Consider the following 27,278-nt stretch of genomic DNA (forward strand, 5'->3'; position numbering starts at 1 on the left):
CTTACGTGAGGGTTCAGTTCCTAGGAACAGCACACAGGCCCAAAAACACATAAAACCATGAAGGCTCAGATCACCTCCTCTTCACTCAGATGACCTCTGCTTGTTCTCCATGCTCTTGCTAGGTCCTATCTTCCTCTCCAACTCTCTGACAATACCCGAATACTCTCCCAGGGTGAGTCCAATGGCTGATGGGATTGCCAACGGTTGTTTCCCACTCCTCCACTTCCTTTTGACATTTTTTCTACAACATGTTTTTATTTCCCCTGAATTTTCCAGTTTATTATTTTTATTATTACGGTGGTACCTTGGTTCCCAAATGACTTGGTTCTCAAACACTTTGGTTCTCAAACTCCAAAAACCCGGAAGTGACTGTTCTGGTTTTCAAATGATTTTTGGAAGCCAAACGTCCGATGCAGTTGTCGGCTATTGTTTTTGGGAAGCCTGCACTAATCAGGAGCTGTACCTTGGTTTTCAAACATTTTGGAAGTCAAATGGACTTCTGGAACGGATTAAGTTTGACACTTTTGTTTTTGCTATTCATTTTGCGTTTTTGAGGCTTTTTCGGTTAATTTGCTTTTGTGACTGTGTGGAACCCAGTTCAGCTACTGATTGATTGATTGTATGACTGCGGAAATGGATAAAAGCCCCCCATCCAAACTGACTATCATCAGTGCAGGGAAGAAAAAATAAATAATTTTTCATTTTTATCATCTACAATCCTGTCTTACTTATTTTATAGTACAGTACATTGATTATTGCTTTCATTTTATGGATCAATGGTCTTGTTAGATAGTAAAATTCATGTTAAATTGCTGTTTTAGGGGTTGTTTTTAAAAGTCTGGAACAGATTAATTTGTTTTGCATTACTTTCTATGGGAAAGCACGCCTTGGTTTTGGAATGCTTTTGGTTTTGGAACAGACTTCCGGAACAGATTAAGTTTGAGAACCAAGGTACCACTGCATTTTATTGCTGATATAAGGTAGGGTTGCCATACGTCCAAGAAATCCCAGACATGTCCTCTTTTGGGGGCAAACATGCCCATCCAGGAGGATTTTTACCATTTTAAGGAAATGTCTGGGATTTGGGGAGGGGTTAAATTTCTGTGTGTGGGTGTGCATGTGGGTGGGTGGTTCGGGTTCAGGTATGGGCTCTGGTGTGGGCAGCATGGGCTCAGCAGAGAAGCTCAGCATATTTTTTTGCAATCGCGGGAATAAAAGCTCAACAACTTCTTTTGTCTGGATTTTTGCCTCTGGAAATAAACCCTAATGTAAGCTTGGGATCACATAAGAAATGTGAGCATAAGTTGAAAGCTTGGTGTACAAACCTCTGACTTCCGCGCGGCTGGAATGTATTCTACCGAAAAAATACATGAGCCGCATCTATTGATCTGTCCACTTTTGTCTCTGTCTAGCTCTATCCACACATTCACACAGAGAGAGCTCCTAATACAAAAGTGAGGATGAGGTGCAGCTCTTAGCCCTTTGGCAGCGTGGCCATACTACCAGCATTTGCCTTTCAAAACCTTGTACTTACCAATAAAATCTGACAACATATGAAAGAACATTTAGGTGCTATCTTTATTAGATTAATTACATTCCACATATTACATTCATTATAGTGGTCTTATTTTGTTTCTTCGTTTTATTCATACTTTGACTGGATGTCTCATCTTTCAGAGAGGGCTTGTTTTCTTGAGAAGCTATGGATTCCAGTGAGGTTGTTTTCCTTTGCAAAACTTTCCTTGTATATCACATATTTATGATAGATTTAATTGGGGGTGGAAGAGCATGCATGTTGCCTGCAGGTTCAATCTCTGACAGTTCCAGAAAGGGCTGGGAGAAATCCTGGTCTGAAATCTTGGACAGCCAGTGTCAGTCAGTATAACCAACACTGAGCAAAAATGGACCAATGATTTGATACAGAATTAGGCAGCTCCCTATGTGCTCTTCTCCAATAGAAATCAATGGGACAAGTTAGCTGCAACTTCAGTGGGACGGAAGTAACTTAATCTGAATCTTGCCTTATACTTATCACTCTTAGCACTACACCATGTAGAAAGCTGTGTAATATACAGAACAATTAAAAGCACCTCATAAACAAACAAACAAAAAATAGGAGGGAAAGAGTTCCTTTGGATCATAGTCATTCTATTTAATCCATATAACACATTATCCAGAGAGTGTTATATCTACAATGATATGCAATATGAACTTGTTTCGTTGACAGTATTATACATGTTATTTTTTATCATAATCATTGTTATATTTTTCATTATTAGTATTATACCATCTAGACCAGGCATGATGAACCTGTGGCCCTCCAGATGTTGTTGGACTCCAACTATGATCAGCCTCAGCTTGCATGACCAATGATCAGATATGCTGGAAGTTGCGGTCCAAACAACATCTGGAGGGTCAAAGTTCCACATTCTTGAAGCAGAGAATCACCTATGTATAAACAGACAATGCTTGAAACACACATTCAAAAAGGAAATGAATTCTTCCTGAGCATATGTTTTATATTTAATGCAGACATTACAGTTTTGCACCCAACCAATACCCAAAAGTGATTTTAAGTTCTCCAAACAAACAAAATCTCATGAGGAGAGCCAGCTCTTTGAGGCTCTTCACAAGTTAGAAGGCCTATAACATTTGATTAAGGCCTTTGAGGAGAACCCATAATATCCTTGATCTCACCCAGAATCTTTTGATGATTATTTGCTACATTCATCTTCGCTGCAGTGAGTAGCTTTTCAATTTCTTCATCCGAGTACTTCAACTTGAAGGTTTTAAACGTTGAAGCGTATTCATCAATCTTACCTGAAAAACAGGCACATTGGAGGGTGACTATAAAGTAACCCATTACTGATGAGTTTAAGAATATTGCATTTATGGGGGGGGGGAATAATACAAAACAAGATAAAAGTAATATCTAGGATGTATGGAACCTTACTAGAATGGGAGGTGAAAGACGAACAAGTGAAGGAAGTGATGGTGAAATGGGCAATAGATATAGGTAACCCTATTCAATTAGCAGCTTGGGGAAAATTGTGGAAAGAGAACTGGAGATTCATGGCATGTGAAGCAATAAAAGAAAGTTATTTAATGTTCTACAGATGGTATATGACACCTTACAAACTATCTAAAATGTATAGAACAAAATTGAAAATGTGTTGGAGATGCAAACAAGCGGAGGGCACACTGCTGCATATGTGGTGCACTTGTGATACAGTTAGAAGTTTTTGGGATATCATTTATGAAGAGCTGGAGAAAATATTCAAACAAATTTTTAAAAAAGCCTTTCTATTGGAAATATTTGAGTCAGATATTGCAAGGGAAAATAAGAGAATATGTGACAGCTGCAGCAAGAATTCTAATTGCCAAAAATTGAAAACATGAGACAATCCCAACAAAAAAAAAGAGTGGCAAGATAAGTTATTTGAGTATTTAGAACTGGCTAAATTGACAGAAGCAATTAGAGATCAATCCAAACAAAAGTTTCAGAAAGAATAAGGAAAATATAGTGAGTATCTGAAAAAGCAGTGCCCTCAAATTAGGTAATACCTGGACTTTTCTTGACTAATTTCCGCAAAACAAATTATGGTGTAAGAATGTAAGATAAAGAAAAAATTAGAGAAGAGGAATTGTGAAAGAAGCAGTTGACTAAGTATACAACCGGACCTGCGCTGAGGATGAAAGAAGTCTAATAGAAATGAATAAGAACTGAATTACTGATGTGTCTGTAACATCTACTTTGCATTTGTAGTTGTAGTATCTTTTTGTTTGTTTTGTGAGTGTTGTCTGTGTTGGTGTCAGGATAATAAATCAATAAAATAAAAAAGGCAAAAAAAGAGAATATTGCATGTAACTTTACTTCCCCCCTGCACTTTTCTACAGAAAGAGGATCACAGCTAAACATTGAATTGCTCATTGAGCACACTGCAAGAGTTGCATTATGCAGGATTCGCTGCATTCCCTTAATCTCTAGCTTTTAAAACTCTGAGTTTGGTTGCACAGATGCATCTAAGGTTTATACGCAGGCATATAAAGACATGCACTGGAGTATATAATGTCTCATGTAGTACAATGCCTCCTATTTCGCATACTATCATTGGTGATGTTGATTTCAAATTATTGATATCATATTGATAATATATTACCCAGAGGGCAAGAGTAGATCTAATATGCTTAAGTTACAGAAGGGGAGGTTTCGTCCAAACATTAGGAGAATCACATAACAAAAACTACAATAGAGGTACCAAAATTTTCAAAGGTAGGGGTCCATTGCTAGGCATTTGAAAAACAAGGGGTCCGCAGTTCTTAGCTAATTGGGGAAATTTTGGGGACATCTTTGTGAAAGATTTTCAAAAAAAGGTTAGAGAGCTACTTGTTTGGGATGTTCAAGCTCTAAATTTCCTGAACTCAGCAGGACAGTGTGGTTTACAAGGCCTGCTTTTACTCCATGAGTCTATAATAATTATGTTTTTGTAGTATAGCTGAAAGAGGAAACGTTCTATTGTCCTTTTTAGAAAAATGAATGAAGGGCAGTCTATGGATATAATAGACTGCATAGAACAATGTGCAATCGGGTGGCTTGTGAATAGGGGCTTTGAGGTCTGTCCCTATTTTCAGTTGTGAAATGTTGGAATGTATGTGGCAGGGATGTTTAATGAGGCCCCAGTAGGATTTATCTGATATGGAGAAAGGAACCTTAAGGAAGGCAATGTTCACCAATCAGGAAAAGGGGAAATGTCTCAGAAAGAAAGGAAATATGGAAGATGAGTTTAAACATGAAGGTGAATGTGCTACCAGAGCAATTTAATGTTGGGAGGAAATGACCCATTGGATTCTTACTACTCAATCATTTTAATCTCTGATCATTAAAAACAAAACAAAAAACACCAAATGAGCCCCATTCTCAAGTTACCTGGGCAGTTGACTCTATTGAATAGTGGGAAATGCATGATAGTTAGGCCCTCTCCTTTGAAGATATAGCAATCCAACGGGTTGTCTTTCTCTTGCTGATCTTTCTCATCTATCTTGGGAAATTTGATTCCATTGACTTTGCAGTACTCTGCAGCTTTTGTGATGGTCTGTGCCAAAAGGAAGAGAAAACTATTTAATGCATTGACAAATCCACTTGGAAAAATAGCTGCCACTTTGCTTCCTGTGTTGCTTTTAGGGGCTCACAGGAACATAGGAAGCTGGCTTTTATCAAGTCAGATCAACAGCGCATCTAGCTGAGTATTGTCTTCACCTCTTGGCAATATCTAGGATTTAAGGCATGGAATCTTTCTCAGCTCTACCAGAAGATGCAAGGGGTTGTCCCTGGGGCCTTTTGCATGAAAAATGGTGTTCTGCCACTAAGCTTCTATATGTCTCTTTCCTAAACATCCTTTTTTTCTAACATTACCTCAGCAACTTGAGAAGTGATGTAACATTGCTCCCTCCTCCAACGCTCTGTTAACATCGGATTCTCAGTGTTACATACATTGATACTTGACAGCACAGGAGCATAATGGCTGCAGCAGGTGAAGGGGGGGAGAAGAATTGCACCAGAAACTGGTATTGGGTTGAATTAGGCCACAAGTTTACTGATTACAGAAAAGAGTAGGTTTGGCTAAGGCATTGGGCATGTATCCTGCATCAGGCAGCCTGCCTGCTACCTGAAAGCAACCTGATGGGGTCAAACTTGTGCTGGGGAGTGACCCACAACATGGATTGGATGCTATGAACCCACACAGGCTGCCATTTATAGTGGTGCATTGGCCCATTGGTCCCCCAGTGGTCTCCCAGACAGAGTCAGCCCTCCTATACCCCTCTAACGGGGTACCCCAGTGACTAAGGATCCAGCCCAATGCTTTATTTGCCACTTGATCTGTCCCAGTCAGACATGGGGGTGGCCAACACCTGTCTGCCCCCTTAAATAGGCTGGGGGCAGGCTGCTTGCAACCCCTAAGCTCCTGCCTTTGGTTGGCTAAGAGAGCACTGCCCACCTTTACCTGAGTGCCCGACGTAGCTGGAGGTGGGCAGTGCCAGCCATCACCTCCTCCAGCCACTAGAATATGGCAGTCTCCTGGACCCACCATGGCCGTGCCATGCTGCTGCAATATCCCAGGTGAGCGGATATTCCCAAGCAGTGTCATCTATGGAAAACTGGGATAATGCTTGAGAAGAGGTTGTATCATAGTTATTTCACAGAGAGAGGGGGGTTTCTGACAACAATTGATTGGTCAGGAAATGAGTCAAAGATTTGTATCCAACTAAGTTAAATTCAGAGTAGTCTCACTGAATTTAATGGTCCTAAGTTAGTCACATCCATTACAAGGTTTCACTTCATCATCTGAATTCCTGTTGCCATGAAAAATTAGAAAGGGAGACAAGATGTATTTTAGCCTTGTATGCCTATCTGTCTGCCCCTTTCATAAAATGAATTACCTCAAAAGGGTCCCCAGAACTGAAGTCAAAAGACAGGATCAGCTTCACATTTCTCTCAGGGTAGAGAATAAGCGGGTAAGCAGTATTTATTGCCAGGCCAGCATCAATCAGGGACACGACATCTTTCCCTTTTAGCGCTGGGACTTTAACATCGGCTAAGAACATAACATCACACAAAACTTCAGTGTAAATGTTTGAACCAACACAAACCTATTGGTGATTGAATTATTAATAAAGCTCTGGAGAAAGATCAGTTGGGATACAAATATGAGTCAAATAGCCCCAAGACAACTCTGTTCCAGTGTGTTCCAAGGTGAAGCATACTGTTCCTGAGGATTTCCATTTTCCCCCCTTCTTAATTTGAAATATATCTAAAGCTGCCACATGCACCTCCAAGTTCTCCATTAATGGAAAATGCTAGTGGAAAAGAGAAGGTTTGGCTCTATGACTTGTTAGCTGAATCTACCAATTCAAGAATTACTTTACCAGGTATCCCCTTTTTTACTTTAAATGAAAGGTTTTATTTGGAAAGGAGTTGGAAGTAGTATTTTACTTTTAACTGCTGTTTGCTAGCTGACTCTCTTAGGAGCAGGAATGCATAACATAGGAAGCTGTCTCACAATGAGCCCCTCTAATAGGTGTGACCCATCCCCTTCTGCAGAGTGAGATAATTTGTCTTTGGGGGAGGGGACATGGCCATCACTACTTGATTCTTTCCATGAAAAGTCAACCAATAGTTGACCATCCCTAGTCCAAATCCTTGCCCCATCTCTAAACTTATCCCTATTCGACAGTATCCCCATGGCATGATGATGTGGCAGTCACAGTCCGAAACATGCAGTACAGTGGTAGCTCGGCTTTCGAGTGTCTCAGAAGTCGAACGTTTCGGCTTCCGAACACCGAAAACCCAGAAGTAAATGCTACAGTTTTTGAACGCTTTTCAGAAGCCGAACGTGCCACACGGCTTCCATATTGAGTTTTCCATATTGAGTAATTGCTTCCAGAAATGCATGCTTCAGTTTTCGAACGTTTTGGAAGTCAAACGGTCTTCCGGAATGGTTTACATTCAAAAACCGAGATTCTGCTGTAAAATATAAAAACTTACAATTATAAGTAAACTATTATGAATGTGATTGCAAAACAATCTTACGGTCGTTGTGAAAGAAGTTATCGGTGCTTCCCCAAGTCCACTTCAGAATACATACATTGGTTTTGTGGATGAGCATGATCCAGTCTAAATTAAATGAGATTCAGAGCTAAGAATGCCACATAAATAAATAACAATACAATAGCATTCGATAAGGCTTCCTGAAAACCAAACAAAAGCAGAACAAAACTATATAAACAAATAAAACTGAACAGTTCACACTGAAGCAAATAGTGCACAAAAGATTGGATAAACCATACACCTTTCAATTATTTTGGGAAATAATCTTTGAAGCCTCGGATCAGGTGATGCAACCTGATCCGAGGCTAGCTTTATTAAATCTGAATCTAGATGACAATAAGAATTTATTCATTAAGGACCTATTAATCATTGTTTGCAGCTAGAAATATAATTACACAACATTGCAAAGCAGCAAATAATTTAATTCCAGAGGCATGGTGGGACAGAATAAAGAACATATCCCTTATAGAGAAACTAACAAAGCACCTTAGAGTGTTCAGGAACACAAATACGAAATGTGATTTCAAACGGTATGGTACTTATTATTGAATTCAGTGGAAAGAGCAATGCTGCCCTCTTGGGACAATCTGCTAAAACAGACAGTACATTCAATTCTAAGCTACTTACAAACTTCATGTTTAACTATACAATTTACATTATATATCCATGGAATGTTTCTTGGGGGGGTGGAAGTTTATGAGGATTTCTTATTGTTCAGTTTCTAAAAATACATATAACAAGTGGGTTTTTAAAAATACACCATTCAAAGAGACATATAAAGCTCATTACTATTTCACCTCTCAAACTACCCAAGACAAGGCATTACAAAGGAAGGGTGCTACAACCAAGAAGGTCTGCTTCCATGTTGACATGAGGTTTTATGCAACACATTTCCTGTTTCAACACAATGGTAATGAAATAGAGCAGGCATAGGCACACTCAGCCCTCCAGATGTTTTGGGACTACAATTCCCATCATCCCTGACCACTGGTCCTGCTAGCTAGGGATCATGGGAGTTGTAGGCCAAAAACATCTGGAGGGTCGAGTTTGCCTGTGCCTGAAATAGAACAATTGTCATGAACACATCTGAACACATCTGCTAGGAAGCAGTCAGACAGCTGGGAGTAGTCGGCTGTCTCCACAGTCACTTACAGACTCATTGTCAAAACTGTGTTTATGGAAGATAATCTTACTCGGCTACGAGTGATCGCCAAAAAAGAAGAACTCCCCCTAACATGGAATGGAATGCTAAGACATTAGCAGAGAGCGGGGTGGAGAAAAGCCAACTCACTCAAGAAGCACAGGCAGGCTTGGAAAGCAGGAGGGGGAGCTTTTCCTCACTGGAAGAGGAGGCAATTAATCCCCTGAGCCCAAGGAGTAGACATATGGGAAAGGTATTACCGTATTTTTCGCTCTATAACACGCTCCCAACCATAACACGCACATAGTTTTTAGAGGAGGAAAACAAGAAAAAAAATATTCTAAACGAAACAGTGGATGTATGATTTTTGTGGTTCATGCTGTGGCCACAGACATGTGATCTGATGGTGAGTTTGGGGTAGCCCAATGCAAAAATCCTGAGGATCCACGTGGATCCGTACTTTGTAACCACGTTTTTGCACCACTGCGGCCCCAGGCAACAGTGGGTCCGTGATTTTTTTGGTGCATGCTGTAGCCATGGACATACTATGTGATCTGATGGTGAATTTGGGGTGACCCAGTGCAAAATTCCTGAGGATCCATGTGGATCCGTGTTTTGTAACCACGTGAATGAAGGAACTGTCAGTAATGTATGATATCTCCAATACAGTGATGAAGGAAGAGGGGGGGGGAGCTCACACTTGTCCTAGGCAAAGCAGCCGACTCCTATAGGCCTAGGTGCCTTCACCCCCCCCCATTAAATATTTGAGGGAGTCATCCCCCATCCCCCATTGTGGTATGTGAGTGGGGCTTACCTGGCTGTCCCCCCAATATTTTTTGAAGTTGGAAGAGGGAGGGAGGGAGGGAAGGAAGAGAGAGGGGGAACTCACATTTGTGGAGCTGCCTTGCCTCGAACCGGAGCAAAAAGAGGAGGAGGAGACTCAGGGACACGAGCCTTGTAAGCCGCTTTGTTTGAATTTACCGGTGAGGTGCTGGGGGAGGGACTGAAGGGGATGCCCTCTTTGTCCCTCCTTCTGGCTCATTGTAAAGAAAGCAGAGTAAGAGCCGCTTACATTTGTGTAAGGGAGAGCCATAGAGCAGGCAGACAGGAGGAAGAGAGGCTGTCTCCCTTTCCCTACCTTGGCTTTTACACACTGCATGCAGCTCTTGCTGGCTTCCCAGCTGCCTCCCTTCTCCCACCTCGCCAAAAAACCATAGAGCAGGCAGACAGGAGGAAGAGAGGCTGTCTCTCTTTCCCCACCTTGGCTTTTACACACTGCATGCAGCTCTTGCTGGCTTCCCAGCTGCCTCCCTTCTCCCACCTCGCCAAAAAACCATAGAGGAGGCACACAGGAGAAAGAGAGGCTGTCTCCCGACACTCAGCTGTTGCTCAGCTGTTGCCGGCTTCTCAGCCAGCCAAGCGGAGGAAGACAGGCTGCCGAACAGCCAGCAAGAGCGGTTCCTCCTGCCTGCATTCGCTCCATAACACGCACACACATTTCCCTTTACCTTTTAGGTGAAAAAAACTGAGTGTAATGGTGCGAAAAGTACGGTAGATGGGAAACAAACCCAGAAACGTAAGGGTCATAGGTTCAGGATATTCTGCAGAACCAGGTAGCACTTTTCAGAAGGGTCAACTGAATCGTAAGGTACAGAAGCTCCGACAGAGCGTCCGAGACTGATTGTTTGTTTTGCAATAAATCTTCAAGCTAATTACGACATGCGTGCTTTGTTATCAAGACGGCAGCCAACAACCACTCCACTTGCTTCCAGCTGAAATGGAACTGCATGGGGAAGAGGCTCTCCTGGATAGATTCAGGCACTTCCATAGGGATGTTTCAGAGTACAGATGGCCATTGCTACTAACTGATAGCGTTCCTGATTTGTTAAGAGCCTTTGCAGTGCTCATCAGTACCAAGCCCATGCTGATATTCTTAATTCTACTTAGAGGTACAAAGTTGAGAGATAGTGATTCTCCCAAAGGCACATAACAGAAACTTGCTAGCTCCAGAAGGTACATTCTGCTCACATATGCACAGATGTGTGCTTTGTTCTAGAGAAGGGATGGGGAAATGCAGATATCATTGGACTGTGTCTCCCATTATTTCTGATAACTGGCAGTGCAGCTGATGAGATGCAGGATCTAACAACATTGGGAGGGTCACACATTCCGCATCCCTCTGCCAGAGCATTCTAAGAGGAAAAATGAAATTGAAGCAAAACATGTTGAAGAGTTTTGCACTTGCCCAATGTAAGCATGAAACAGAATCTCTTGTACTGCTTGTACTGGTGCTTGTGGAACACTGCTAGCAGCTGTTTTCTTTCTGTTCATTTGGGTTCAGCTCAAAGAGTCTAAAATGGGCCTTTATTCAGGCATTAAAGATCCAAATCTAACTCTATGTCTATCCTCTAAATGGTACTGGCTACAGAGAATAGAAAGGCAATGCAAATAAAGAAGCAATTACTTACTTTTAATGGCTTGAAAAGGGCTGATAGATATCACTTTTATAACTCCTGTTTTCGGAAGAAAAACAACCATTTGAGAACTACAGTGGTACTTCAGGTTACATGCGCTTCAGGTTACAGACTCCGCTAACCCAGAAATAGTACCTTGGGTTAAGAACTTTGCTTCAGGATGAGAACAGAAATCGTGCAGGGGCAGTGGGAGGCTCCATTAGCCAAAGTGGTGCTTCAGGTTAAGAATAGTTTCAGATTAAGAACAGACCTCCACAATGAATTAAGTTCTTAACCCGAGGTACCACTGTATAGACCATCTCAAGAAGCAGCTTGAAGATACCGGTGGGAGATAAGACATATCTTAAGCTTCTTAAATTCCCATGGACACATTTTTTGGGGGTGGGGGTGTTAGAAGAAAAGCAATATGGCTGTTAATTTCACCAATATATGCACTTTTCTGTGAATTTGACATGTTCAACTTTAATTGTGAAGTGAACTGAATTCCTCCTCCATCCCTACTCAAAAGTAAGTTCCATTTCATTGAAAGGGGCTCACTCTCTAAAAAGTTGAACAATGTCCCGTCCCTGCAACATTTGCTAGTTGTCTTAAAAATAAGCTGATCCATGTCCCTCTAAATAGGAAACTGTGTAGTTTATTGGAGAAAATCCAAATTACACCCGCTTAACACCCCCAGCCCCACCTAGCTCCAAAATTGTGGTTGTCAGACAAGCATTGTAAAAGCTTACAAACATCCACCATCCTTGATTGCCAGTGATAAGTTTGTGTGACAGGAGAGGTCATCACATGGCTGGCAGAATGACACATTTCTGAGCCTTTGAATTGGCTCAGGGTTTCTCTGGGATTTTAAAAAACGAAACACTTTTCATGTAGAGTAGGAAGTTCACTTCTAAGCATAAGCAACAGGTATGGATGTTGAAGTCTATTCTCAACCCTAAAGGGGTGATCCTGGGTTCCAGCCATTCTCTTTTATGAGGCCTTTCCACTCCCCTTGTATTCCATTTCTCTTTTCAGACTGTTACTGTACATTCTGCAGCTACTGAACATGCTCAGTATTCATCAGGCCTTTGGGGGGAGGGTTCCCAATTAGTAGTTTTGTTAAAAATTAACAAAGTGTGTGTGTGTGTGTGTGTGTGTGTGCGCGCGCACAAACACACACACAAATGTGCATGCTTGTATACACGTTGCAAACTCCATACTGGTATCTCTCTCTCTCTTTTAAGTGGCTGTTGTTTGGGTGCAATAGTGTTAGCACTTGTCACCTGAGTTTGCTATTAGGATAATTCTTACACAAATAATAAAGTGAGCACCAGCATATATTATATTACCAAAACCCGATTCCCTAACTTTGTAGCGAGTCACTGTTAGAAGGCAATATATGAGCACTATGGTACTTGCCTCCAAAATCATCATGCAAAGCTTCCCACAGTTTCAAACATGCTTCCTCTTTTGCCTTTTCATCTGCTGTCGTCCAGGACTGACGCATCTCTTTGAGCGCCTTATAGCTTTTGCTGGTACTATGGACTTCACAGAAAATAGAGAGCCATGGTGAATAAAGGCAGGATGAAAAACTAAGCAACAAAGGGGAAAGAATGGGTTATTTACTCCCAATGGACAGCTACCTGTATTAAAATCTGCAATAACGTGTGTGTGTGTGTGTGTGTGTGTGTGTGTGTGTGGAAGATTCTATGCTATAAGGACTGTGGAAGAATGGATGATCAAAACTTGGGAAATATATAAATATGATATTATTAATAACTCTTCTCAGAGTAAGAGAAGGAAGACAGCCTCATAATTGCTTTGTAGAAAAGTAGAGCATGCTAATAACATAATGGTGCAACAGAGTACAGGAAACCACAAGTTTAAGTATACTTTTAGGGATGTTGTAAGTCACTTAAGTAATGGTATATATTCTGTTTGGAAAGTAACATTGTTGTTTTTCTTGCAATCTGTTTTTATTTAAGTTATAACATTAACATTTCTCTTCCCCACACTTTTTGTTGTAATTATATTTTGGCAAACTTGAATTTTGATGGATAATAATAATAATAATAATGAAAATTAAAAAGTTAATGGGCATATCTAACAGATTCATTAATTCCAGAGGGCCTACTCTGAACTAGTCCCATCAATTCATTCACAAAGCACCATACTGCTTTCAAAAGGAAGAAAATACATTGCTTAGAAATCACTTACCTTTCAGGAGGTTCTCTAAAAGGTCAAAAAATCCAGTTGCTGCTGCTGCTGAAGCATCTAATATAGACAGTTGCAACTCCAAAATATACTCATAAGCCTTGCAAAGAAAACTAAGTGCCTGGTACTCTTGAGAATGAAACACAACAGGAAAGTTGGTTACAAAGGCCGGCCTGCTCTCTATTTATTCCAAATGAGCTTTTTACAGTGGTCATTTCATTCAGATGTCCAGCAACTGCTATCCCTCCACCTCATAAACACAACAGAACTTTGTGGGGAATGGATGACCTCCTTTTCATTCTTTGCCTTTAACATTTCCTAAGATCTGCATAGGTCAATATGATCCAGGACCAGCCCAATATATATTTCTCCCTTGGATAGAACAACAAATGACATGCAAAGCTGACAAAGTCAGTTTGGCACCTGAGGAACAAAAATCTCTCAAGCTCCCCTTCTTGGGAGCAAGCCTATAATAAGCATAAATGACTAATAATTTTCTGTTTTTTCATTACATCCAAAATCGCTCTGCTTAAAAGGGAGGACCACTCCTGAGGAGATCTCAAAGATAGATATACTTTCCTGAACCCAAACTGTTGAGGCAGTTGCGATCCACTACTCTAACCTGTGCTTAGCCTAAAGTTTCACAAAGATCCGATGATACTGCTTGGTAACAGGGACTTTCTGGTGTGTACTGCAGAGAGAAGTGCAAGTTGTTCATAATCCATGGGAAGCTTCCAAATTGTCTGAAGACACAAGTCCATAGAACACCAGAAATCCCAGTAGAAGGTAATTGTAGGAATGAGTGTGGGTGAATAGGTTCAGGGATGTGAAAGAATGGGAGGAAAAGAAAGGAGATGGGTTAGAGAGAAACAAAAAGGTCCCACTGTTGTCTCTCTGTGTTTCCTGGTTTGTTGCTCTCCCTCTGTGTGGTGAAGGGGTGACAGAGGGAGAAAGTGTGCCACCACCACCACCCATTTTACCCAAAGAGAATGTCATTCTTTGGCCCTCAAAATATGGTCCACCCCTGGTTTATGGCAATGACTTTCCTCATAAAGATGAGGAAAGAAAACTGATGGAAGGAAATGTGAGTTACCTGGATTCAATTCACGGGCTTTAAAATAAGCTTCTTTGTCCTTTTTTAGCAAATCCAGTAAAGCACCTTGAAAGACAAATCCCTATGTTAACACACATGTAAGTCTTACTTTCTCATATGTATCATTGTTTCATTTAATATATTATTAAAATTCTGCCCTGCACTTCCTCCCAAAGGAGACCAGAGTAGCTTTACTACAAGACGTCAGGGACTGGGCACATGAGGATGAATGGTGGAGACCGCCTCCCCATCCTGACCCTTCCAGGGAGGAGGAAGATGGTATAGATTTACAAAAGGGGGTTGAGCTCAGAGGCAGATGAGGGGGAAAGCTGGGAAATTATGGGACAGCTGGAACAACACCCAGCTGACACGTTGTCATTAGAAACCATTCCAGACCCTCCATCTCCCAGAACCCAGCGAGCCTCAAAAGTAGGTGCTTGGGAGGCATCTAGTGAAATAGATCTGCTAGTACGCGGACTTTTGGCTGTGCAAAGGAATTTCTGTCAACTCTTCTATCCCTGCATACGCCCTATGCCCCAATATATCTGTTCTGGCCAGTCCCCCAGCTTTCCAGAGTGCATTTGGAGAGGGAGCAGGGGAGGGAGCAAGCAGAAATCCTTGTGCTAGTGGATCTATTTAGTTGCATACCACCCTATGTTTACATTTAAGATAAATTATGTGTGTTGTTCAAGGAGAACAAATAGATTTTTGTGATTTCATGACTAAGGTCTGAGTTTAATACCTGGCAAATGCTGTTTCATCATCATTGGATCTTTTAAGAGTCTGACATGGGTTTTATTATAATTAATTAATAATCAATACCACCCTTCATCCAAGGATCATAGGGGTGGCTTACAATATAAAAAGGGTATAAGCATTCAGGAAAGCTATTTTTTGTCATGTGTTTTAAAGATTTTTGGACCATGAAGACTTTCCACAGCATGCATGCAACTTAAGATGTGTTTTAAAGAATCATAGCACTATTGTTGTCTGTTTCTGTCTATAGCTCCTGAACAAGGAGCTCTTAACTCAGAAATGTGTTGAGTCACAATGAAGAATTTTGCTTCGTTGACAACAGAGGCAAAAATGTAGCAACTTACCAAGGATTTCCTTCTTAATTTCTCGCTCGCTTGCAAGAGCACTTCCCCATAAACCTGAAAATCAGGAAGAGATGGCTTTTTAACAGTCTTTGGCAGTCTTTTTTCCCCTAAAAATGTTTAGGGGTACTCTAATTTTCCTACTCATATTGAAATACTGCCCCTCAATGGAGCCAAACTTAGATTCGCAAAATGTTTAGGCATATGCGTACCCCAGCTTCCCCCCAGAAAAAAAGCACTGGTCTTTGGTGTAAGTATAAATGTCCAAACCTGATGTCTAAAGCTCATATAGCATTTAACTAGCCATGTTTGAAATGGCTCCATCCTTTGAAAAATTATAAAGATAGCAATGCACACATCATAGTCTCCTTGGTTATACATTTTCCCATCTTGTCTGCTCCAGGACATGTTGCTTCATGAACTCCTCTTATGTACCCCATAAACCTAGATGGTTTCAACACTACAGTGTTGTAAATATGCATGTTAATGCTGCAGTTCTAAACACAGTCCCTAGCAAGTTCCAGATGAACTCACTTCTGAGTAAGCATGGATAGAATTCCACTGCTAAACCTCTCAACTGATTACACACCCACTCTATTCTTTGATCTTGCAAAAAGAGAGGAAGGGCCATGGCACATGTTTTGCATGCAGACTATCCCAGTTTCAATCCTTGCTGTCTCCAGGTAAAGCTGAGGGTGGAAAGACTCCTGTCTGAAATGTTGGCGAGCTGTAGCCAATCAGTATAAACCAGGGATGGGGAACCTCTGACCATCCAGATCATCACAGAAAGAACTCTCACTAGCCACGTCCAGCATAGGCAATGTTTGGGGATAATGGGAGTTGTAAACCTGTGATGTCTGGGGCCCAGATTGCTAGAAGAGATAGTACTGAGCTGAAACAGCATGAAGCCAAATGGACTTGATGTGAAGTTGCTTCTTGTGCATCTTTAGAATACCTTCAGAGCAGAGGAGGCTGGTCCATTAGCATGAATGGAGCACTGTCCATCAACCTCAAACTATACTCAACCTGCCCCCAGCTCCTTCTGTCTTGCCACCAATTGGGTGGTAGTCCTGACTGTCATTGGGTCTAGCTTCATTTACAGCTGGTGCCCCTGCCCTCCACCCCACCTGTTCCAGCCACCACTGGTTCAGAGGAGGTTATTCTACTTGGCATTCTGAGAACGACAGGCTTCAAATAAGCAAAACTAGGTTGGCAAACCTTGAAGGTAGGTAATATCTTTCTCCTTTTTCTTCTTGCTTAGTTCTCCATTTCTAAACAGACTCCCAAAGAGTTTGGTTTCGACATATCCTGCTGTACTGTGACCCCCACCTACGCCAGGAGCCCCTGCATCGTGTGGGGTAAATTCAAACCAGCTGCCTGGGAGGAAAGAAGATAAAAGAAAGTGAGAGAGAGAGAGATGAGAAGAAAATCCCAAAGTGCTAATGAGAACAGAATGCCCAGAAGACAAATGAATGGGAAACAAATCAGCAAAGAAAGAGCTGCCAAGAAATTCCATCTAAAGCAGAATGCAAAGTGATTTGGAAGGCCCTGTGCAGGGGAAAGACTTGGAGGGATTTTGAAGTGAAGTTGAAAGGAAGTCAGCAATAACCATGAAATTCTTTGGGCAAGCAGGGACGTGCTAATATCCAATTGCTCAGATGAACTTGCTAATCTCTGTTTCAATATCAGGGTGGGTAGTTCTACCCACAGAAATACACAGCAATCAGGGTGTAACCCTTGGGGCCTCAAAGTCGTCCCTCTCCCATGATGATGCTGGGGATTTTGGTAACCATTCTCAGTTTCCCCAGGGACAGCTCTTCAATGTAACCTCACAGACAAGATCATCTTGATTGCTTTGCCCATGCTGGTATATTGAAGAGCTGCCCTCTGGAAAATTTGAATTGGTTTTGCTGCTAGGATTGGTTGATTGATTGATTGATTTACTTCTTATTTTGGCAGGGAGGGAGATGGATCAGCTCATTTTAAAATCAAATCTGATGTGGTCCTGGGTAATCTGGCAGAGTTTTGGCACTCACTGGTAGCCAGCTGGCTAACACTGTAGGGTGCGCATGTGGAGAAAGGCCTTAGTGAATGATACAAATGGATGGGAGAAAATAATAAGAGAAAATGATATTGTCATGTTATTACCTACGTGGTGTCCTTCGTATCTGTGCTTGTCCACAGCTGCATAGATGGGATAAGGATTTTTCCCATTCTCACATGATCTCTTGTGTTCAGTCAAGTTGCGTTCATCAAGCTGAAAATACATGGGTTTAGTTAACTGAATTTACTACTCTACCTGTTCCCCAACTGTCAGGGTTTACTTGTGTGTAACATTCAGGGGGAGAAATTTAATTCAGTTTGCATTTGAAGACGAATTGATCAAATCTGCACTTTCTGAGTGCAAGTTTAGAACCAAACCACACACACAAAATTCACAGTTGTCCGAATTTTGCAATGCACCTCTTTGATAACAAATGTTCACAAAAATGCATATATTAGGTAGAAGTGTGCATAAAAATGAATATATATAAGTGAAAATATCATGCAGAATGCATGGTATTAGGATGCATTGCTTGCAAAAATGTATGCATTAGTCAAAACTGTATACAAACGTGTGTTTATTAGGAGAAATCTGCATTAAAATGCTGAAGAATTTTTATAAGGTTACTGGCCACTCTGAGTAGAGAGTGAATCCACATGGTTCTAGATTAAGAAGCTATAATGACACTGCTTGCCACATAGGGAAGTGGTCAGTGGTTCCTGACACCAACCCACACTTGACTCTCATTCTTTCATCCCAGGGGTCATCAGATCATGGTTGGCCAACTTGCAGGCAAAATCTCTTCTTCAAACCCTTCCTGTCTAGCTCCAGACAACACTTTACCACATAATAATCCAGAGATGAAAACAAAATTACCTACCTAATTTTAGTGCTTCTGAATATATGAATGTATTTATATGTTTCATATGATATATAAGAGATAATGGTAGGGCTTTGAGGGGGAAAATACTGTCCTGGTCACTTTTGGTAACTGCTAACTTTCTTTATATTCTTGTTCATTTTAGGTCTCATGTGGTTTTGGATTCAACCTTTTAAAAAAATCTCCACCTACCTCCTTTAGCATTTTATACACAATAAAATAGGACCAGAAATCAGTCAAGGAGTAATGTTCATCTTTTGAGGCCTCCAATGCAGCTTCTGTTGCCTTCTTCAAATCCCATTTGCCATTTACAAGTGTTTCCTTCTGAAGTTTTTCCAAGGCCTCTACTTTTTCAGCCCAGTCTTCATTTTTGTAGAGAGCTGACATGCACCTTTTCATGGAACAATATAAATATTATGATGAGTTTGTGGAGGGGATGTAGGCTGTGTATCTTGGGGCCCTGTCTAATTCCTGGATCCAGCATGGATTCAATTCCTGGACTAGGCAGGCTAGTTTCCTGGTGAGGTAACGGCCCTCTAAGTATGAGCCATTAAGATAACAAAGAAGTGGCTCTGGGTCAGATAACAAATGGGTGGGGCCCCCTTCCTCAACCCACTGGCAGGTAGAAAGATAAAGGCAGAGCTGAGACTTGAGTGATGTGTGCTAGAAGCTTGGCAGCTGGGAAAGATAGACCCATGCCCGATTTCTGTTGGAATAGAAGGCTGCAGCTATGGGAGAAGTAAGACCCTTTTGGGGATGTCAATGCTGTAAACCCCTTCATTGTGAGGGATGGTTATATATGTGTGTGTAAGTAAACCATATATCCTAAAGACACCACAGTTTCGACTGCACCTCATTCCAAAGGAAACACAAACCCTGAATAATAAGCTTCTGGAATCCCTGGGATTTTGTACCTCTCAGAGATTGGATTGACATGCAACAATATGTTTGAAACAATGGGAAGGAGCAATGGATTTCGGACACAATCCTATTTTGAAACTACACACACACACACACACACACACATATATACATATATATATATATACACACACACACATGCGCGCGCGCGCGCACACACACACACACACACATATACATATATATATATATATATATATATATATATATATATATATATTGTTGTTGTTTAGTCGTTTAGTTGTGTCCGACTCTTCGTGACCCCATGGACCAGAGCACGCCAGGCACTCCTATCTTCCACTGCCTCCCGCAGTTTGGTCAGACTCATGTTTGTAGCTTTGAGAACGCTGTCCAACCATCTTGTCCTCTGTCGTCCCCTTCTTCTTGTGCCCTCAATCTTTCCCAACATCAGGGTCTTTTCCAGGGAGTCTTCTCTTCTCATGAGGTGACCAAAGTATTGGAGCCTCAGTTTCACGATCTGTCCTTCCAGTGAGCACTCAGGGCTGATTTCCTTAAGAATGGATCTTCTTGCTTTCCATGGGACTCTCAAGATTATAATTATAATAATAATAATAATAATAATACATTTTATTTATATCCCGCCCTCTCCAGCCGAAGCCGGGCTCAGGGCGGCTAACAACAATAAAACAGTACAAAAGTACAGCACAAACAACACTCTCTCTATATATATAATTAGTCCAGTACTCTAAGGTGCTACTGGGCAATTTTTTTATTTTTTTATATATTTTGACTGCGTTAGACCAACACGACTACCTACTAATTTTGAAAATACTCAAAGGACTAGCAAATGAAGACTCTTCTCTCCAGGTCAGAAGCCTTAACAACTCTCTTCCTTTTTAGTTTCAGTTTGGAGCTTACATGCAACCAGACACACACTTGAATGAACTTTCATAAGTGATAAAAGAATTTACATTGCAATCAGCTGGGATTAAAAATTCCAAGTCTACAGTGTTCGTTCATATGTGATAAAGAGTAAGTGTACAATATAGTAACAGCTGAAGTCCCTAAGTTCCTTTGGTCCCACACAGTCAATAAAACCATACATCATGGCGACTGGCCCTAGCTCCAGCCTCCATGTTTCCAGCTCTACTGACATAAAGCCCATTCTGTTCAGTGTGCAGAAGTCAGACGTCAGAGTCAATGCATGTGATCACACTCCTCTCCATTCACTTACAAGACATACAGTAGTACCTTGGCTTACGACCATAATCCGTTCCGGAGGTCTGTTCATAAACCAAAACAGGTCATAACCCAAGGCACACTTTCACCAGTGGAGCCAAAAAAGTTGTTCATAATCCAAAAGAAAATTGTTCATAAACCAAAAGAATTGTTTGTAATCCAAAAAAAATGGGTCATAATCCAAAAAAAGTTCACAAACCAGGACACACACTTCCGGGTTTGAATTGGTCGTAATCCAAAATGGTCGTAAACTAGGCTGTTCACAAACCAAGGTACCACTGTATGGACCAGAGCATGAGAAAAAGTATTCTTTGGTATAATAATTGCCTACCAATGCGACATCCTTATTATTTCTCTGTGTTGCAGGATGTTTTGTAAAATGGCTCTCTATATGCCAGGATAGCGAAAACTATTTTTTCACTATGCCAACACCACCCTTTCCTGTGGGGAGGAATGTGTGCCTTTTGTCTTGCACAAATGATTTATGAAGCCTCTATATCTTGCATTTCCAAGATCCTTTGCCCATGAATAGAACCTAAAATGAGACTGTGTTGTGGGGTAGCTGTCTTTTCTGTAATTTAACATGTGAATTACAACCTCTTTTCACTACCGAACCTGGTGAAAAATGTAGCTTTGTTAGGCATGTTGCTTTTGCCTTGCTGCCATGGGCTGAGTTTGATCTTGTAAAAGCTGATGGCACAGAGATTTTTATCAGTTGTGATAAGGTGTCGCTGCCAGAGATTGCAGCTTTTACCACATGCCACAGCTTGCTGTTCTCATTAACCATTTACATTCACTTACCAGGTTGAACCTGATACCCCAACCAAGTACATAATACAGTCCAGGAGATCATATTTCTTCAGCTCCGTCAATGTCCCATAAAGGGCAATCATGGCCCTCAGTCCTCCTCCTGACCCCAGGACAGCAATATTTGGGGTTTTGTCCTGGTGGAAGAAAAGGGAGGGGACTTAACAAATCTCTGTTTAATCAAGGAATGAAAAAAAAATATGTGTTTTCAATACCCAAAGCATACTTGTTTTACACAGCCTGATGAAGCTTCTGTTTGATCATTATAATTAATTGTTATTACTAATAATAAATGAAACCCTACCACATCATGTGGAATCCCAAGCTTGGCAAGGCATTTCTTCACCGTTTCTTTTCTAGAAGCAACAGCTGCTTGTTCACCCTGTGTGAGGGTTTGAATGATCCGGACTTCAGATTTTTCCTGCTAAGAAATGAAATGGGGGGGGGGGAGGTTTCTCATGCTAGGACAATGCAATGATGCCATCTTTTGACTATGAAAACCAAACCATCACTTGGGGAAATTGTTTCAGTGGCTCTAGTTTCTCAGGCCAGTATAACGGTCTCAACAGTGGATTAAGTCAAACCAAACTGGGCTAGTTCAGATACATCAGTTGGTCTTGTGTTAGTGAGCTGCCGTCTAGTACATTCCCTGCACTTCCTCCTTCCTTCCAATGGTCCAATTCAGAACTTTATACTTAATTGGACCATTGGACTATCTAGTTTCAGCATTGTCTCCACTGATGGCCAGTGGCTCTCTAGATTTGCAGACAGGAAAGTTTCCCAGCCCTACCTGGAGACCCTAGAGATTGAAGCTGGGAGCTACTGCATACAATACAGATGGTCAACCACTGAACTATGTCCCTTCCCCCAAGTGACAAGATAACCTCCCTGGAATTGAAATCTTAATCCATTGGACCAGATAGCAGAGTTTTGTTTTTTCTTGCATTATTAAAAGAGGGGGAGAGAATCTGGCTTCCCTCTCTTCATCCTTCAAGCTTCTCAATACATCATTCTGCATTATATCTAAATGGACCCACCCTTTCTTAAATAATCTGAGATGCTTTGGTCCTAACTTCCCCTTGCCATGTTTGAGGCACAGCAAAGAAAAGTACAGACGAACCCATTATTGCTTGTAGCTTAGCATACATTAGAATTAGAGGACTGTTACTGAGTAGAACTTATATTCTCTTGGAGCAGAAACCATCAGGCACTGTTGATTGTAAGGTAGATATCGCTTACCGTCCTAGATGGAAAGATGTTCATCTCCTCTTCTTTACTGATGCTCAAAATGAGGAAGCAATAGCAGGGGGGTCCTGAATACAGTGAGAACAAAAGCACCTCTTGTTTCCTTTTGCTTCTCCTTTTCTCCAGTTACTTTAGAGCAACAAACAGCTACTTGGTGAGACAAGAGGAAACCGTTCAGTCACTCATCTCCTGTTACTAAATAGCACTGGATGCCAAATGGGCAGGAAGGAACCTGCTGCTGGGTTATAAGTTGGGCTGGGCTGAATTTCAGTGTAACCCAATTTAAGAGATTTTAGGAGTGGGTGTGGGTGAAAACCCTTCTGAAGATCAGGAGGGAGGGCAATGTTCAGGTGGGTTGGCACTTTTGGGTGTGGAAATTTACTGGCTTTTTATGAGGTGGCAATGTTCACATTTATCTTTCCTTCTCCAGAGCAGATAGTGAGACAAATAGCACCTTTTCAAAGCCTATAGCAACAGAGCTGTCAAATGTCACATAAAGCTGGCTTGTCCTTGCTTTTGATGTTTATGTAAATAGATGTGATGAAAGAAGACCCCTCATCACTTCACAAAAACCCAGCAAAGAACACTCCCCCCCCAAAACATCGTCTGAATCCCACCTTCAAAGTCGTTCCCTTCAAGGGAGACTGAGGGCACTTCCTCATGGCATCTTATTATGGATTCAAATAATTTATTAGTTAATTTCTCCCAGCATCCACACACAATCATCTTCATCAAAATACAATGCCATTTCCCCCTCTCCATTTAATCCAGATTTACTGTTGCTGTTTTTATTCATTCAGTTACTGGATTTTTCATTGAAACAATAAATGTAAATTAAATGCAGAAATAATATGGGGTGGCATTTGGGCAATAATATAATGCAGACACTTTACAAGCTTTCCATGCACAAGCAGCACTGAGTCCACAATAAACTGCTGTATGGAACTAGCCTGAGACTCTAGAAAAGGAAGAGGGCTTCATCTTGGCAGTTATGGTAAGATCCCTTAAGCATTTCTGCTATTCTTGGCTTTCAAATCTCACAACTAGATGGCTTAATGAGCTGTTCAAAAACTTCAGCTGGTGCAGAGATCCCAATTTGGCTTGGCATTCTGTCTGAAGAACAGGCTAGGGTTCAAGGTACAGGCTTATATGATGGAGGAGTTTGGAGCAGAGAGTTTAATTTGTGGCAGCCTCACCCCAGAACCTCTCTATCACCAGGAGAATACCCCCAGACTTTGCTAAATATTAACTTGTTTCAGAGGATGTGCAGGATTCCTTATTTCACCAATACAAAGTCCAACATAAAACGTTGGGAGGTGAAGAAGTAGAAACACTGATATTCTGAATCCTCTTCTTAAAAAAAGAAAAAAAAGTACTACTTTGCAGAGGTATGGAAGGTTGGGTCAGAACTAGAAAGGACAGCTAACTGTGGAGAGTGGAGACAAGAGATAAAGCAAGTTGAAATGTAACTTACCCAGCCACAGAAAACTTCAACCACCCACAGAGGATTCTGTCAGTTGTGTCTCCTGGAGGGCTTAAAACCAAGGAAATTTAATAGAGGGCGGGGACGCAGAAGTTGGCAAGAAAAAGTTAAGTCCCTGTCACAAGGGCAATCATGGGGTAAACTCTACCAAGGCAATTGATCACCACTCCTGTTGTGCACTGATGTCAAGCATATATGCTACTGTAATGCTATGAGCATATATTTTTGCTATGGCAACCAGAGTTTTTTTCAGCTATGCCAAAAAATACCCACCACACAATCAATTCAACCCTTCCTGGTGGATAAATACAGACTTTCCCTCAGAAAAAAATACAAAAGAAAGGTATATCTCTTGGGTTGCTACATTGTTTATTAACTTGGTAGAATAGAATTGAGGAACCTTTTTAGCACAAGGTACACATTATCTCATGAACAACCTTCTGAGGTTCACGTATCAGTAGGCTTGAGGTAATGAATGTGCCCCTTAGCTTTGTACAATGGGCTTATTCAGCATCACAAGAATTGGAGGTTTCCAAATGTAAACTTAAAGATCATCAGGTAATAGGGTGGATATTAACCAGATAAACGACAGGGAGCAGAGGCAGAAGTAAAGTAGAACTGGCCCTTCCATTGATTAGATAGTAGGAGGCTTCCTGCCACCTTAGGTGGCAAATGTTGAGGTGCAGTGGGCAGTGGGGAGGTAAGCTGATGAAGGATAGACCTGTGTGTGTCTTGTGACCTGCTTTGTACACCCTAAACTGGCCTGCTGCCCTCAGTTGTGGTACACCATTGTCAGGGGTGTCTTGCCCATAGAGGCAAGTGGCGCGGTGCGCCAGGGCGCCAAGTTCTGAAGGGCACCAGGGAAGAGGCAGAGGCTGGATGCGGCGCCTCCCAGCATCAGCTCGCTGCCCTCACCCACCTCCGCCATGCCACGCTGAAGCAGCACCTCACCCAGAGCCTCTGCCTGCCATGGCCACTGTGACATGGGCACCAGGGAAGAGGCGGAGGCTGGGCGCAGCGGTGCCTCCCTGCATCAGCTTACTGCCCTCGCCTACCTCACTGAAGCAGTGCAGTGCCTGGAGCCTCCGCCTCTTCCCTGCCGGAGCAGCTGCCCTCCAGCCGCTGCCCGCCTCCTTCAGCTCTGCAAAGCTGCCAGCAGAACTGTAAAAAGGTTGGCAAAGCCACTTCCAACCTCGGGAGGAGGTGGCGTTGCGGGCTTCCAGCCCCGCGCAATCCGGGGAATCTTCTGCCATGTCATCCCCCTGGCCAGCCAATCGGCTGGCTCGGGGGGTGTGGCTTGCCACATTTAAGGCAAGCACGGCAGAGGAGCTCCCTCTGGGGAATTTCACAACGCAGTTGGCGCTTCTCGCTTCTGTCTTGTGTTTTTGTCTTAGGTATTTTGCGGTTGGTTCAGCTGAGTGGAACATCGTGGAAGCCTTGGTCTATTCTACGGTCGTGTCGCTCGTCTGCAGCTTTAAAACTATCGGAGATCAACTGAGGGGTGCAAGGAGTGCGGTTAGTGTGTCGGCAAGGGAGCGGGAGAAGGGAAACCCACCCGTTGCCTCCTTAGGAGTTTGGCTATTGTGTTAAACCACCTCCCCCTCTTCAAGATTTTCTCCCGCACAGGGATCTTTCGCATACCCCCCCACCGTTCTCCCCGACTTTTTGGCAACTCTGGGAAACGGGGGGGGGGGGGCACAGGGAACTTTGCACCATGGTGCCTGATATACTTAAGATGGACCTGACCATTGTAATGGGCTGGCTAGATGCAGAGGAGTGGTGGGAGGCACTAGTTGGAGAACCCCACAAGGGAATCTTCACTCGAAATGAGGAAGGTTCAGATTGGTGGTGGGACGATGATGTAGTCAGATGGAGAGGATTAAGCACACTGGGAAGAGGAGGTTTGGCAGCTGAAGAGGTAACAGGGTTTAGTGGGCAGGAAGAGTGTGTGGCAGAGAGCAGTCAAGAACCAAAGGCAGAAGAGGAGGATTGAGAGGAGGGGGGGGGGACAAGAGGCAGCAGTGAATTAGGCTAATGAGGAAGCCAGGCTGTCTCCCCATCCTGTGATGGGCTGCTACCCTCCTCCCTGGTCTTCTAGAACATGAAGAGGTATGAAGAGGGCAGAGCAATGATAAGCAAGTTGAAGGAACCTCAGACTGATTCGGAAGGAACCAGGGGACTTTCACTCCTCACAACTGCCTAATTCAGGAAAGATCTGCTGGGAAGAATTGCTCTGCTCACTAGGCCTAGTCTCCTGAGCTGTTTTCTTTCTTTGAATAAAGGGAGTTAACTTCACTAATACGTACCGTTATTGCTGACCTGTTCCTGATACCCACCCAGTGAACCATGCTATTCCATTGCTGTTGAGATAAGCTTCAACTGCCAACCCAGACAGCTTTTGTATGTGGATTGTGTGTCTGTCAATGCAGATTAATGTTAAGTTGCCATACTAAATAGATACCAAGGCTGGTGTGGCTTAAAATAAATGGCATAACTGAAAGCCTAAGGGGTTAACAAAAAGTGGATCTGAATGAACGATTCAGCAAAAGTAGATGTCAGAGAGACAAACAGCTCTGTGTTTACAAAGATTTAACTGTTCTGTTGATGTATGATTTGTCACAGGACCATGCAAAAATGTATTTAGAAGGGTTTTGCCCCTGTGGTTCCTGGCAGGGCTACTCTCTGTGACACACACACCACTTTTAGGAGATTATTTGTACAAACCAGGGGTAGCCAACCTAGTGCTCTCCAGATGTTTTTGAATACAATTTAGCCCTCAGCCAGAATGGCCAATGATCAGGGACGATGGAGGGCACCTTATTGGCCACCCCTGGTCTATGCTGAAACACCTCTGAGATAGGTGCTTAGCAAAACACATTACATGAAGCCATGATATGCATATTTATCTCAGACTCTTGGATGCTACTCTTCAAATGCTTTCCTAAGGTAACCTACACTAGAAACACACTAAATATGTGTGTGCTTGTGTTTCTCTCTGTGTGTAATACAATTTATCATAATAAAAGCAGATAATGAAAAGAGCAATGGAGTTTAGAAGTAGTAGTTGGTAAAAACATCATAAAAAACAACAATC

General features: G+C 42.1%; 1 protein-coding gene across 2 annotated transcripts; it reads right to left on the reverse strand.

Annotated features, from left to right (window-relative positions):
• Nucleotides 1-1,560: 1,560 nt before the first annotated feature.
• On the reverse strand, nucleotides 1,561-22,964 carry LOC310746623 (cytosolic phospholipase A2 gamma-like). 2 transcript variants are annotated; one of them, XM_083580575.1, is made up of 15 exons: nucleotides 22,696-22,964; nucleotides 21,761-21,877; nucleotides 21,451-21,593; nucleotides 18,721-18,919; nucleotides 17,753-17,861; nucleotides 16,823-16,981; nucleotides 15,608-15,661; nucleotides 14,508-14,573; nucleotides 13,418-13,543; nucleotides 12,620-12,745; nucleotides 11,216-11,260; nucleotides 7,589-7,672; nucleotides 6,439-6,593; nucleotides 4,928-5,093; nucleotides 1,561-2,820 (listed from the first exon to the last, which is right to left on the reverse strand). In XM_083580575.1, exons 1-15 carry the CDS (start codon nucleotides 22,717-22,719, stop codon nucleotides 2,657-2,659), a joined length of 1,737 nt encoding a protein of 578 aa, XP_083436701.1. In that variant the 5' UTR covers nucleotides 22,720-22,964; the 3' UTR covers nucleotides 1,561-2,656. The 2 variants fall into 2 exon arrangements, with proteins under 2 accessions (XP_083436701.1, XP_083436700.1); XM_083580574.1 differs by having other exon boundaries at nucleotides 21,761-21,880.
• Between the last annotated feature and the right edge of the window lie 4,314 nt (nucleotides 22,965-27,278).

Source organism: Podarcis filfolensis, assembly GCF_964270895.1.
Source record: "Podarcis filfolensis genome assembly, chromosome: 13".
NCBI classification, from domain to species: Eukaryota; Metazoa; Chordata; class Lepidosauria; order Squamata; family Lacertidae; genus Podarcis; species Podarcis filfolensis.

Coding starts and splice junctions, on each gene's coding strand:
- LOC310746623 (XM_083580574.1), bottom strand. CDS start 22,719: ATGAACATCTTTCCATCTAGGACG. Junction 18,920..21,450: donor GGGGTATCAGGTTCAACCTG/GTAAGTGAATGT, acceptor TTCCATGAAAAG/GTGCATGTCAGCTCTCTACA. Junction 16,982..17,752: donor ATACGAAGGACACCACGTAG/GTAATAACATGA, acceptor CTTTCCTCCCAG/GCAGCTGGTTTGAATTTACC.